Here is a 14,383-nt window from a genome sequence, read left to right as displayed (position 1 = left end):
TATTTATTTCTTCAAGGAAAACCAACAAGAAAACCAATTTCCTTTGATAGGACGTTTTTCCTAATAACATGAGAGTATTTATTGTGCACGCTAACAATAAAATAGAAAGATAAAAAGCAAACAAAACAAACAAAAAAAAAACGTCGCTCCTAAAGCGTAAATCCTCTCGCCGTCATTGGACGCAGATGCCTTCGTCATGACGTCATGACGTCACACGGAAGTACTTCAGCCAAGATGGCCGCGTCCTTTAGAAGCATGTTTTGTTTTGGTTTGGATGAGAAACAAGCATAAACATCCTATTTAAGAACTACGAGCTCTCTGAGGAAGCCCAGAAAGCGGGACATGGACAGGAGGGAGTTCGTAGCTTCCTTGGTGGTAAAAAAAAAAAGTTTTTGTCTGCAAAGACTTTTGGTCTTCAAACATGTTTTAATTTATGTCACGAATGATCTCGTGTTATCGTAGTTGTTGATTGTTATGTATGCATTATGTGTTCAGCTGAATTAATGCTTAGACTGCAGGGGTCTGTTAGGAAGGCATTTTTGCTTTGAAATACTTCTTTTTTTTATTGAAAACAGCTGATATGAAAAGATTAAATTCCAAGTAAACTCTGAAAATAAAAGAATATTGTTCTTTTGAGACCAGTGATGATTTTTAATGGAAAGACGACTGTTACTTGCTGGAGGAGGAGACATGATCAGGGCCATTCTCTAAAGTGAGCAGACCGTTGGGGATTTCTTCATCCTCTAGTTTGTACAGAGATGCTGAACTGTAGTTCTTAAACTTATCAGATGGCATAAGCTTAATGTTCAACCTTCCTTCCCAGTCCTCCAGAGACTGATCAACATCTCACCTTGAAGCTAGAGCCTTTTTTATTCATTCTAATCTGAATGTTATGAGATCTTCTTCAATCTGCTTAGCTTTAAGAAGATCAGTTAGGTGCAGTAGTTTCTAGTTTCCTGTGCAAAGGTTTAAAATTTCATTGCGTTCTGAGTTATGTGTTGATTGACTTCATTTACATTTCTTTAAAAGTTCTTCAATAAAAAGCTTACTAAATATCTTCTTATTTAGAGCCACATTGATTTTGAACAAATTAAAAATAAATGGCGGTGGCTTTTCTACCCAGTAAATCTAAGCTTGGTCCTAATATTAAAGTAAAAGAATCTTTAACAAAGGCTTTTTGTGCACAAAGTAATCGCATGCAGCCTCAAGATGCATGTGCAACATAAACTAATTTAGCACACACCGGAACTGGTTTGAAACCAAACTGTCTTCATTTTTGCTTGCTTGTATATTTTCCCGGCTTGCTTGGATGATTTGATCTTTCCTGAGTGTCGTACAGGATGTTTTAGCCACTAACTGAAGTTTTTTTTTGTTTAAAGAGTGAGAACATGTTTTAGACATATCTGAAAATACATGTGGGTGATGTAACACTTTGTGTATATTAAGGAGTTGTCTATTTTCTTCATATTTAACATGTTTTGATGTTTTTGTCAGATGAATCTTATGGTCTGGCAATAAAACATCATTATTATTAGGTTAAGCTTTGACCCCTTTTTGTTTTTCTTGTATTCGTGACAAAAATGCATTTTTTAAACAGCTGAGTGCTCCCACAACCTCAGTTTCACTGTGTCTCACAAAACGACTGGCTGTGCAGGCAGGAGGCTGTGCGGGAATGTGTGTGGATCTGACCCTCTTCCCCCTGGACACCATTAAGACGAGACTGCAGAGTCAGCAGGGCTTCCACAAGGCCGGGGGCTTCAGGGGCATCTACGCTGGGGTCCCATCTGCTGCTGTCGGTTCCTTCCCCAACGGTAAGGCGCCCTCGCTGGGATACGCTGCTAGAGGATGTGGAGGCTCATTGGCAACTGCCGTGTATGATTGTGTTCTAATGACACACGCAGCTGTTGGTGATGATGGTGCACTCAGTGCAACAAAACAGGAAGCAAATGTGCCGCTCGAAACAGAATGCACAGCTTAAAGACCCACTCTGATGAAAATTGTGTTTTAACATGTTCTGGTGGCATTTTTCTGATGATGGAAGACATATATATACCAAAGAAAATGAACCTCACAATTGTATTATATGTTATTTTCAAATTGTTGTGACTGTTATGAACTGCTGCATATAAAGACATAATTATTATTATTAAAAGACCACTGGGAACACTTTAAAATTGCTCAAAAGATGATCTTTAAAGTTGACCTTAACAATCAGGCTTTTTTTATCAGTCTGTTCTGGACAGAAAAATAATGCAAAAATCATAAAATGTTTGGTTTGATTGCCTGTTTTTATACATTTTAGAGGTGGAACAGGGGCAGTTACTGCTGGTTATCGGCCTTTGATGAGCTTATCGGGTGCAAACCTCTGAAAACAGAGCCGCTGCTCTGTTTTCCTGTGTTCACAAAACACAAAACAGGAAGAATCTTCTGTCTGGAAACATGTCTTCAAAGTGAATAATGAAGTGTTTTTTAAATGTCAATGTGCTAACCCTTATGAACCTTTTTTGGAGGCCGGGAGAGCGGATCTAGAAAAAGTAATTGTTGGTAACGTCTTTGGGCCATACAAATCAGAAAATGATCACAACAATTTGGCCTCTGTGTTTATCTGGTGTTATCTTTACACTACTAACTTATAAAATCAACGTCTGCCAGTGAAAAATAACGGAGTGTCTATGTAGAAATGGAGGGAGAAAAGCTTATGGAGCTTATTTTTGAGTCTTCTTTCACGGCTGCTTATTGCCTGTAGAAGCAGTGGCATGTAGGTCAATAGGATGCACAGACCCTCTCTCACACACACACACACACACCCACACACACACACACACACACACACACACACACACACACACACACACACCTGTCAGTGGTACTGAGGAATATTAATAGCTCTATGCTGGTTGTCTAATGGGCCTTAAATGAATCTGGTTCTGCTTGGTTTCAGCCGCTGCTTTCTTTGTCACCTATGAGTGCGCAAAGTCCCTCCTGGGCGCCGGCGGAGCACCTGCAGCCCCACAGGCGGCGCCTGTCACTCACATGCTGGCCGCCTCCCTCGGAGAAGTCGTAAGTCCATCTTTCGCTACTGTCACGTGGGCTTTCACCCTTGTTTGCCCTTATGAACTGTTTTTATTTGGGATGCTCATTCCCAGACTCGCATCTTTGGCAGCTGTCTCTTTGTCCCTCCTCCGTCTTCTTGCCCTTGTTGCTTTCCCACCATTTCCTGTCCCAAAATGATCTGCTAGCATGTGTGTAAGCGCGGTTGCTTTTTACATTTCACAGGCCGCTCTTCAGTAGGGCAATGGGGAATAGAGGGGGGGTTTGGCCGTAGGCCTCCGGGGTCCAGCTGGGTGAGTTAAGGAAGCTTCCTCACAGTATTTTCCCCACCAGCTGGGTAAATAAGATCTCATTACCGCCTATTGACTCATCTACTTTCCCAGCTCAGACCCCCAGACTCTGCCAATTTAGTCCGGGGAATTCAAGCTTGAAATCAACAAGGAGCAGTGCAATTTCCTCAGCCCTTCTTCCAGTCACCCCAGCACGCGATGGCCGCTAATGTTCACACGAAGGGGTACCGAAGCGGCAGACTTTTGGGTTTTCAGTATTCATGGCTTTTCAATGGATGCAATTTATACAAGATTTGCGTGTTCATTTCCCCACTGGAGTGATGATCAAGGTACTTTATGTAGGTCTTCTTCCAGCCACACCCTGTTCAGACCACATTTCTGTCACATTAGCATCAACGATGTTTTGCACAGATGCCACAGGATTGAGATAACTACATGTCTGCGAGTTTGTTCCAGAGTTTTCTGTGGGGGCAAAGGCCAGCTGGGTGTCAAAGGTGAGGCAGAGGGTGCAACTCGCTATAACCCCGTCCTGGATTTGACTACATCAAAGACATAAATCCAGTGTGGATCTGAGCAGAGCAGGGCGGCATCCCACGGCTGGCAGCTGAATTCGGCTCCTTCAAAGAGCCTAATCTTCGGGTTTAGCAATGAAAGACTCGGCCCTCTGCTGCTCCCCGTTGCATGGAAGGGTCAAACACCTGCACCATGATGCAATGCTGCTACTTGTGGTTATCGCTCTTCTCAATCGCAGTTAAAAGATTTGGATACAAGTGTATTCTATATTCTTGCTACACCCACAAATGTAAGAATTATATCTCTCCAAAAATTATTAAACAGTTTAGTTCAAACCAAGTTGTATTTGAAATTGTTGGCATTACTCAGTTGGATCAGGAATACAAAGCTTTGCTGTCTGTCTTTCTCTTTCATTTCACAAAAGTAAATAACATTTTAGCTTCGCTTCACTATTTACAACTGACAGCAGATAAGGAGGAAACCACTGGAACATCTGTAAAAGAAAATAGAGAGATAGAGATATGTCAATAACTTTGTTTTTTTAGATTTCATCTCGTTAGAGAAATTTTAGCAATTTTTTTTACTCCTGAAATGAACTAAAGGAAATTAATAAAAAAGAAGCCAATTCAGTCTTGGTCAAATGAAATATGTAAGATTCCTAAAGTTTATACTTTTTTATGAAACAGAAAATGTGACTGCACCAATACTGAAAAAAAAAGATTTTTAATGAGTCATAGGAAAGAGTGTAGGTTAGAAAAATCGAGGCTAAAATCCCAGAAAGTGACACAAAAATTGTAATACACGTGTTTTCTATTTACAACTTAACCCTGATGCTTGCTTAAGGTGACTCAATAAAAAAAACAACGATTTAATCTTTTTTTTCTTCTAAGAAATGAGTCTTTTAAAACATGTTTTTGGAAACATAATGACTATATTTCACATGTGCTGCTCTCAAAATGCTAGATTGAAAAAGCAAACTCACATTTACTGCTAAACCTTTACGTTTCATCCAAATTTAAGCCAAATTGAGAATCAATTTTAAATTTCTGATCTTCTCTGTAAATCAAAAAAAGTTTACCTTAAAGAAAATCAGTCACTATGGTGAAATAGACTTTCCCGGAAAATTTACTTTTTTAAATGTACCTGAGCTTCAAAGAGGATTTAATTCAACATTTAATATTATTAACCCATCATAAATTCATAAAATTAAGCTCTTTTTTTTCCATTCCTAGGACATGAAGTCAGGTGCAAACGATGCAGTTTGTTGACATGTGGGTGTGATATGAAATATTTGTTTAAATCAAAGAGGGTTAGTTTATTCTGAAGTACTGGAGATCATGCAAAATGTTCCAAAAATCCTGTGCAGAGAAGGTTCCATAGCCGGGGGCCGTTAGTTGGAAGGGGAGTTACTCCATATGCCGTCAAAATTGTATAATAAAAAGAAGCTTTTAATGTTTTTACTGCATAGACTGTCACCATAGATTCTATGGTGCCAGTCTATGCAGTAAAAACATTATGGCCATTATTAGAACAGAAGTCAGAGTTTTTGGGAGCTTGGCTCCTATTTTCTTGTTGACCTGTTTCCCCACAAAGCAAAACAACAAGAGGAGGACAGACGAGTCAGACGACACCCCCCACCTCCCACACACCCTCCCTCAAAGGTGTTGTGGTGTGCTGCTGCTGTTGTGGGACGCTCTTATAAAGAATGTGTAAGCTGATGGCGTCTGTCAGGCTCTAGCAGGCTGTTATCTAGCCATTAGATCAGATTTATCTTCATTCCCATTCGCTCGACGTCTGGCCTGAAAGCTCATTTGTCAAGGCCAGGCAGTGGTTTTTTTCACATCCAAACTGCCCCCCCCCCCCCCCCCCCCGTTCCTTCACCGCCGCATGTCTGCAGGAGGATGTTCGGCAAAATACAGGGTGACATGACAAGATAGGGGGACGCTGAGAAGGAGGGAGCACAAAGGAGGTGTTTTTTGGGGGTTGTGGAGAAAAGGAGCAACCAATTAAGTTGGCACTGAGAAATAATCCATGCATGGTCTTTGAGCAGCTCCACGCTCTGTGATTTATTGGCTGTTGTTTCAGAGTGGGGGAAACTTGGTGTCCTCATCTTAGCACGTTTTCTTCATGACCTTTTTTCCTCTTTCCTCTCCTGCATCCTTACTGTGTTGACTTTGAGCCTTCGAGGCTCTGCAGCGAGGTTCAGGGAAGTTCAATCGGTACCCTTAGTGACCCATTTGAAAGTTCGCTTTTCTTAAATCTTGATCTGACACATGGCAGTCCTGGTTCTGGCTGACTTTGTCCCAGTGGCCACGAGCAGTTTTGAGGAGGAAAAAATAAGGCTATGAAGGAGAAGAAGAGTAGATTGATTTGCTGTCTAGGCCACTAATGTGCTGAGAGTCCCTGCTAATTTCACCCTTCCTCCCCCTGCTCTGCCAGTCACTGAGCGGCAGACTCTTGCCTCATCTTTGCCAGCACTAGAAATTGAAAACAGGCTGTCATTTGGATTAACGACAACAAGCAACCGGAAAGTGAAAGGCATCAGCCTGATGAGTTCAAGAGCTTGCAAATAAAGATGAATGGTAGGACGAATTCAGCAGTGGATTAATGTCCATCTTCAGACCACATACAAACTCTAAGTAAATCTTTTAGAATTCTTTTGTTTTTATTTAATTCTTTCCTAAAAATTCTTGGTCTTTAAACTTGATTTACCTCTCTTTGAACTTATGTTTCATTGTCGATCTTTTGTAAACTTCTTAACAACATTTAGAGGGATAAATAGCTTCCAAATGAAAGTTGTCGCTAATTTATTTGTTGTAATCTCTGCTTCGTTCTTGCTTCCCTTCTGCAGGAACAGGAGAGGCCAACTCAAAGGAAAGCTCCCCGTGCGACTGCGTCAGTGATTACTTGTCATAGCTCCTATTTTTTCCCTCCACACGGCTGCCTTATTATGCTCCTTCTCTGAGAATTGGTTTGGGCCAAATGGGATGCACAGTGTATTACATATGCTAACTTCACCAAATGAAAGGGCAGATGAGATCCCATGCTTGGATGATCAGGTCATGCAGGTGCAGCCCTCGCCACTTGATGGCAGTGTTGCACCACGAGTTGATAAATCCTTCAAAGAAGCTGGTTTGGTTCACGTGTTTCCTCAAAAGTACATAAATGGAGGTTCATACGGCTCACCTGCTTAGAGTGAATTAAAAAGAGGGATAACGTTGCAAAAGGAATGCAACTGTGAATGTCCGATCAAAGCTGGAGTTATTGACCAAATGAGACGTAAACAGGATTTTAAGAGAGCAATCTTCTCCTGCGTGTTGGATTCAAGCATATTTATGCACAGAAGGTTTCTGTTTTTGAAGCATGAGGAGACGACAGTGAGCACAAGTGCCCATCTGAAACCACTCTGCCAACAGCTGTTGGGCTTCCCTTCCCTCCCTCCCTGACCAAAACCGTATGCCGGGGCCCTGATGCTAAATCAGTATGGATAGACTGATGGAAAAGCAGCAACAGAAGCAAAAGGAGGGACACATTTGATCTCCTTGCTCTCCTTCTGCCCCTCCCCATTGCCTTGGTGAGGGTGGCACTTGCACAGGGGCATCTGTGTGACTCTGGGGAGCTGCAGGGGGGAGGCTGCTCACCAATTGCTCTCTGAGATTGCTCGCCATCCGTCAGTATTTCCACACCGATGCAGGATAAATGGGAAATCAAGTCGCCAGGTGGGCTGGAGTTGCCAGCATGTCTGTTTTTAGGAGGCATAAATATTCATGTCTCTCCTCACTTGCTGTTGGCAGTCCATATTTTTGTTGACACACGCCGGATGGGTTGGAACTTGAGCAGGGGCCGCGCTCGCTGAGGTGTGGGGTGCACATCTGAATCCATCAGTGGGTTTGACAGCAGCGTGTTCTTTGGAAGCAGACCCACGCCAGTCCCGTCTGCAGACACGACAACTGTTGCGCCGCCACGTGTGTAACTATTTGTTCATCAACATGTTAAAGATGCACAACAGCTCCAGCAGGATTAGCCTGCAGGCTAATCCTGTGTAATTGCTCCCATCATGCTGTTCCAAAGGAGGTCCACCTGCTTTGGTGTTAACCCCAAAGGGCACTAAGGTGGTGGGTTTTCCTCAACATTAACTTTGGATTGAATACAAATGTGTGTCCAAATGAGTCACCAAAAAAAAAAAAAAGACTAGAAGCTGGAAAGAAAATCTCTTTCTATGTGGTTTCTTGTAGGTGGCTTGTTTGATCCGGGTGCCCGCAGAGGTTGTCAAACAGAGAACCCAGGCCTCGCCCTCCTCCAGCACCTACAGCACTCTGCTGGCTACACTCAGAGAAGAGGTATTTAACCTTTACAGACTGCACACTGCTTTTTGATTGGTTTTGTCAATCCTTTTAATAAAACGTCTGCTGAACTCATGTTAAAAGCTTATATTAAAGATAACATAAAAAAGGGGAAAGAACTGCTTTAAAAACTATTATTGAAATTAAATTTGATCTCTTTCTGGCAGGAAACAGAACACATCAAAAACATCATAGAACCTATCGCCATGTCTTCTTTTTTTTCAGAAAACTGCTGTCACAAATCGCATGTTTTCCAAAGAATGTGGTCACGGCATTTTTGGAGCTACTTTTTAGCATATTTATTAGAGTCAGCCTATGAAGTCACTTGTCAGTGTGAAAATGTAAAACAGAAATCATTTGATTTAAAGTGATTTTAGTTATTTTTTTGCAGTTGTTTTCTTGTATTTCAAAGCCATTGTGATTTAAATGTGCACATAGTGTAATATATAACACATTACTGTTACTATACATGTCTGCATTTCTGCTAAATTCTTTCCTTCTATTTGGCATAATTATTAATTACCGTAATTAAAACCGTACAGCAGGCAAGTTCCAGTATTGCTCGCCATTTTTGTTACACCCCTAATGGTAGGATGGGGTAGTGAGGGGCTGTAAGCTAGTGGCAGAGTGTGAAAACAAAGGGAAAATGGGAAATGAAGGCAGACCTACTCTGCGCCAACAGTCCCGTCCACAACTCAGAGGTGAATTTGTGATGAACTCGTGCAGCTCTGCAGAAACTATGTATTAGAAAAAAACGAAGCCAGTATTAGCTATTCTATTCAAATCCCTTCTTTGTGTCTCCTTTACATTGGCACTAAACTCCCAAATGAGAAACTTAAATGAAACTTAAAAAAAATGTTAAGTAGCCAGAGAAAAAAAGCTGACAATAAAGCAGAAATGAAATGAATCAAAGCTCCAACCATGTTTACATGCAAAGTCTGGCTCCTGTCTTGTTAGTACTTTATAGATGTGTGTGTGTTGATTTGGTGTTTGCCTTTGTTGATGTGCAGGGCGTCCGAGGCTTGTACAGAGGATATGGCAGCACGGTTCTCAGAGAGGTAAGACTCTATCTGTTACTCAAGACTTACTTACTTAATGCAGTCTATGCTAAAGTCTTTATCCTAGTTAAGGTTCGTCATGTTGAAATCTATTTTATTGGTTTAAGTTAATGACAAATACTTCTGCTAAGACTTTTTTTTGAAAAGGTGGAATGGATTTTGCGACTGAAACAATCTTAATTTCTCCTGAGCTTTATTAAAATTAAAAGTATTGATTTGTTTTTATTCCCTTTCACTTTCATCTCAGTCAGTTGTTTTTCTGGTGTCTTGCTTTTCTTCTTTAAAAGATGCATCCGAACAATTAATTCAATTAATTGCATTATAAATGCAAAACAAAGCACAGATAAATGAGCTGCAGTCCCTCGATGCCTGCTTACCGTTTTCTAATAAAAGAGTTGCCGTTTGATTCATGGTGTTCAGTGTAATTGCACCTGCAGCGCATCATAATGCTAAATAATTGTTGTGAGCTCTGTATGTTTGCGAGGCTTTCTCCCTCCCGACTGTCAGGTTTCAAAAGAGCTAAAAAAGAAAATTAGAAAAGGACAAACAGGGAGAAAGGAGTATATGAAGGTGACACTTGTATTTTTTTTCCCTCCTTTTTTTTTTTGTCGGGGTGGGGGGTGGGGGTTGTAATCTAGTGCCTTTTTCTTTGCTGGCCTGTACTTATTTTCTGTCTCACTAAACTGATGTTATTCACGCAAATTCCATCTGGACAACCGAGGAAAGAAAAAGAAAAAAAAAGGACAACAAGACGCTGTGATTTCTCCGAGGGACTCAGAATAAATGAATACATTTGGAGGCTGGCGCACGGCCTGTTTGCATACTAACACCGGCAGATGAAACGCAGTGGTGGCAGGGGGGATTTGGGGTGGGGTGGGAGGACGGAGAGAGGATGCTTTGTGGTGATTGGCTTTGACGTGTGTCAGGAAGGTAATTCATTTTCTCTGGGCCTTCTTTGCGATCCGCTGATCTACCTTCTTCGGCCAAGACACCCTGTCAAGATAAGTTTGCCCACACAGAGTGGCGTGCCGCCCTCTTTCTTGCTGGCTTCCTAATTGGGGTCTTTTTTCCGCCATTTATTCATTAAGCGCACATCTCAAGGCTGTTTTTTTCTGACAGGAATTCTGTCATGGTAGCAGAGAAGCAGACCTCTCAGTTCCTCGGGGTGTGGCTGCAGCGGCATTCTCCTCACCTGCACAGGCCTGCAGTGCCCGACACTTTAGGTGTTTATCCAAAACTCATTCTCAGTCTGTTGACTAATAGGCATTCAGTTCTTTTTCCTTTCGCACTGCATTAATCTTCATTTCGGTCCCCCCTTTTCCTTAAAAGAAACTGTCAAGTTCTCTGCTGAGTCGGCATCTTTTGTGTTCCAGCCAAACAGAGCATGAAATCAATGAGATTCAGATTGGGGTGAATAAATTTGTGGCATGGCAAATGACTTTTTTCTCCTTTGGAAAAAACCAAGGAGCCTATTAAATTAACATCAACACAACTTTGCTTAGGACTTTGAGAGGCAACTTTCCCCATTTTGCACATACAAGCCGTCGATGTCTGGCTTTTGAATTTGTTTTCATTGTCTTAAAACACACAGAGGGATGCCTCTAGTGTAATCAAGACTCTAACATGTATTAAATCAACATGCGATGTTTGCTGTTTTAAGCTTTTCCAGCCTTCTCTTTCTGAATGGCACCATCTTCCACCACTAGATGGCATGGAAAGATTAACACCGATCACTCTGGTTGCTCTCCCTTTTCCCTCAACTCCATCACCACAGCTACCAATCCAACTATATGACATTCATCTACAGCAGTTTGTGATCTTCTTATCTGAAGGGCCTTTATTTTTCCCTGATCTGAAGTGCAGCAAGATGATCTCAAGTTTGATCTGAACCTCAGCAATTTGAGTTTGAGTAATGAGTCTGAGATGGCTTATTAGGTAGTAATTTTTGTAATGCTGTGGTGTGAGAGCTGTGGAATGACAGGTGTAAGTGAAGCTGACAGTGTTGGCTCAGGCACCTGGAGCAATCTCCAAATGGTGTATCTCATACTCTCTGCTCTCTCATGCATACAGTACAAGGCTGACTTCATTTGAAGCTTTTTTCTCTAAATATTTGAGAAGAGTAATTGAGCCAGTGAAGCGAGTAACCCTTACAGCCTGTGCCTTTCAACATTTGGGATATAGGGCCCAGAGCTTATGAAACACCTCCTCGGCAAGCCACCCCCACCACATCGCTCCTACTTTTATATTGGGTTTCTAATCATTACCTGAATCCTGTTCTGTTTCCCCATGAGACGTTTTAATGCTCAGCTTGTAATTGGTAGCAAGTATAGACTGTAAAAAGGATGAACCTTGTGGCCATGTGACCCATCGGTTTATAGGACACATTAAAAATACATCTTGACAAAATGAATAAAATCTTCCATTAATTTTAGAGGGATAAACAGTCCTGTCAAGTCTCATCCTAAAGATGACGAATTGGCAGTCTCATAAAAGCGTCTTCCCTTCATCAGACAAAATATTGGTTAAAGGTGTTTTTATATACCTTGACGTGGTTTTATTGCCAACTGCAGCCTTTTTCAGAGGTTACTGTGACTGTTGTGGTCCATCTGACAAACTAGTTGTGCATGACAACAATTTACTTTGTGGTGTTTTGTCCTCATTTTTTATTGCTACTATCATCCAGAATTTGAGTTTGTTTGTTTCTGTTCCTATTGTTTTTGCAATGTCACAGTTCATGGTGTAATAAGATCACTTGTCATTCAAAGACAGTTTTACTTTTTTTTTTTAGACTAGTCAAAATGACCTTTTATCTGGGATGGGGACTGGAACAGGGGGACCCAGACTTCAGCCCTCTTGTGGCTACATAGCGGCAATTGAGCAGTAGCTTGAAGGCTATTGTCAAAGGACCCACACTGGATGAAGCTCATCACGCCTCCTCAGAAATATACCCTGGTTTCCCATTTGCCCGTCCTACACAGAGCCAAATGAGCTATCCAGAAGTTTTTTGAAATTTAAAGTAACACCCTTAAAATTGCCCTGCAAATTACAGTACACTTGGAGGTTTTGCTATCTTTACCAGTATCAAATAGTTAGCAGTAGAGTTGAGAACACTGATGTGTTTTTGGCTGTTAGGCTACTAAGGCTGACCTTTATACAACCTTTCTTTCTTTGTTTTTTTTTCTGTCCATCAAGTATTTACTTTTAACCTGTGATGCAAGTATGACAAAGAGAGGTGATGTGAATTGTTCTAATATCCTGTTTCTTTGTACACTGATCCATGGACACGCATGCTCATACACCTTCATGTGAGGACAGGGCAGAGAGAAAGTGGAGGAGAAGTTAAGGTAGTTTGTTTTTCCTAAGCTGAAGGTGGATGCTATGTGACACAGGTAAAGGCATTGTTGACCCCACAGAGCAGCTGCTGGCCATCTTCACATGACCAAGAAGCCCCCTCTTCTAAACGACTGCAGCACCTTGAAATACTTATCACAACTGGATTAGATAGCATGGAAAGTGTTAGAAATGCTTCACCACGGAAAATGTCAAACTGTTGGCTGAAAAGAAAATTGACGCCTTACAGCTAGATGATGGTGTTTATATATGTGAGGGAGCCTTTTTCTAGTTTGGTTTTCTTTAATTTAGCTCCTTTCCAATTTTCGGGGTGTTTGCATTTCAGAACTCGTGGAATAAAACCTCTTTCAGATGTGCACTGCTTTCCATTAATCGAACAGCGACTGACACCTTAGAGCTGTGTCTAAATGACTTTCTTTAACACACTTCTGTAACATTTCATGAAATTCATCTGACTGGGTTGCACGTTAGTCTGTGCTGTCAAATGCACAAATGAGCTATTAATCCATTACAGAGTTGGTTTACTGAATTGGTTTATGATCTATAGTTCAGAGTTTTGAAGTGATTTAGGGGTATCTGCAATTCACTACATTTTTGAGCAGTCTGTCTGCCGTTCAGTTTTTAGAGATCATTATGTTCTTCAGTGAGGCTACTAACTGCACATTTTCCCCAAATTTACAAAGAAAAACCCAGCAAGTCACTTTAAATGATATAAAAATGTAGGCTGTAATTGCTTGAAGCAGGATTGATCATCATACTGGTCCAAGGATGTGTTCAAACAAGAATCATTGACTGACTTGCTTCACTTGTTTTGTTTGCTTTAATATTTCAGGTTAGAGAGTTAACTGAATCTCAATAGCTGCTTCTTTGGGGGCCAATCCATGACTTGCACTAACGATACCTTGCTAATGTTTCGTACTATCCATCCATTCACTATAAGTGCGTCCTCCAGAGTAGGGCTACCCCCAGTCTCTCCATCTGTTCCAAGTGAAGTGTATGGAGGCGTTAGGTCTCATTTTTATAGTCTTTGGTAGGACCCAGCTATGAATTTGATCTGATAATCCAACACCCTCCGGGTGGACCCTCTTCCACTTGGCCACAGAGCTGGTAGAATTTTGACCCACTGCTTAAGAAAATGGTGCCCTGGATTGAGGGCATCGTAAACTGCAGAAGCCCTTTAGTCCTTATAACACTGAACAGTTGTCACAGAATTGATGAATGAGGTCACCTGTTTTCCCCAAAGTCCCAATCGTAGTGTTGGTAACAGAGATGAAAGAAGTTTGTGAGGAAGTCTTCTGTCATTAGTCCTAGGACCTTGCTTTTTTATTACAGGTATTTTGGTCATCCTGAAAAATCTCTACATCTGGGGGTCTCATAAATTTATATCATTCTGTCTCAATTTTCGTCCTATGAGTTATAAAGAACAAGATGGGGATTATAATGATGAAACTAATGACAAAGAAATAGAATCCGAGATTATTTGAGCGAGATGGTAAACTGAACCCCGCCCATCCAGACATGATGTAATAGAAGTTAAAATTAGACAACATGATGCATTTTAAGATGAAAGTATAATTAGTTTAGCTCCTGGAAGACTGAGCTGTTGCATGTATGGTGCGGATAAACCATATTTAAGTCAGTGTTTTTGTTTCCATGTGTTAGTCACGTGTACATTTACTGCAAACCCTATACTAGTACAGTTAAAGGAAATGGCTTTTAAGACATAGTTGTAGAAATGTAATCCTTCCATGCCTAAATTATATTAAAAAAAACCTTC

The 14,383-nt window shown here is 41.2% G+C and overlaps 1 protein-coding gene across 4 annotated transcripts in view; it reads left to right on the top strand.

The window, feature by feature from the left end:
• Window positions 1–229: 229 nt before the first annotated feature.
• slc25a26 (solute carrier family 25 member 26) overlaps window positions 230–14,383 on the top strand; it is a 57,132-nt gene continuing 42,978 nt past the window's right edge. For all 4 annotated transcript variants that reach the window (XM_011475069.3, XM_004068853.4, XM_011475068.3 and 1 more), the window contains exons 1-5: window positions 230–375; window positions 1,655–1,811; window positions 2,942–3,060; window positions 8,090–8,194; window positions 9,208–9,255. In XM_011475069.3, the coding sequence (XP_011473371.1) occupies window positions 343–375; window positions 1,655–1,811; window positions 2,942–3,060; window positions 8,090–8,194; window positions 9,208–9,255 (462 nt within the window). In that variant the 5' untranslated portion in view covers window positions 230–342. The remainder of the gene's footprint in view (window positions 376–1,654; window positions 1,812–2,941; window positions 3,061–8,089; window positions 8,195–9,207; window positions 9,256–14,383) is intronic.

This window comes from Oryzias latipes, chromosome 5 (assembly GCF_002234675.1).
Source record: "Oryzias latipes chromosome 5, ASM223467v1".
Classification (NCBI taxonomy): Eukaryota; Metazoa; Chordata; class Actinopteri; order Beloniformes; family Adrianichthyidae; genus Oryzias; species Oryzias latipes.
The sequence above is the reverse complement of the archived record's forward strand: the minus strand, read 5'-3'. Positions and strand labels throughout refer to the sequence as shown.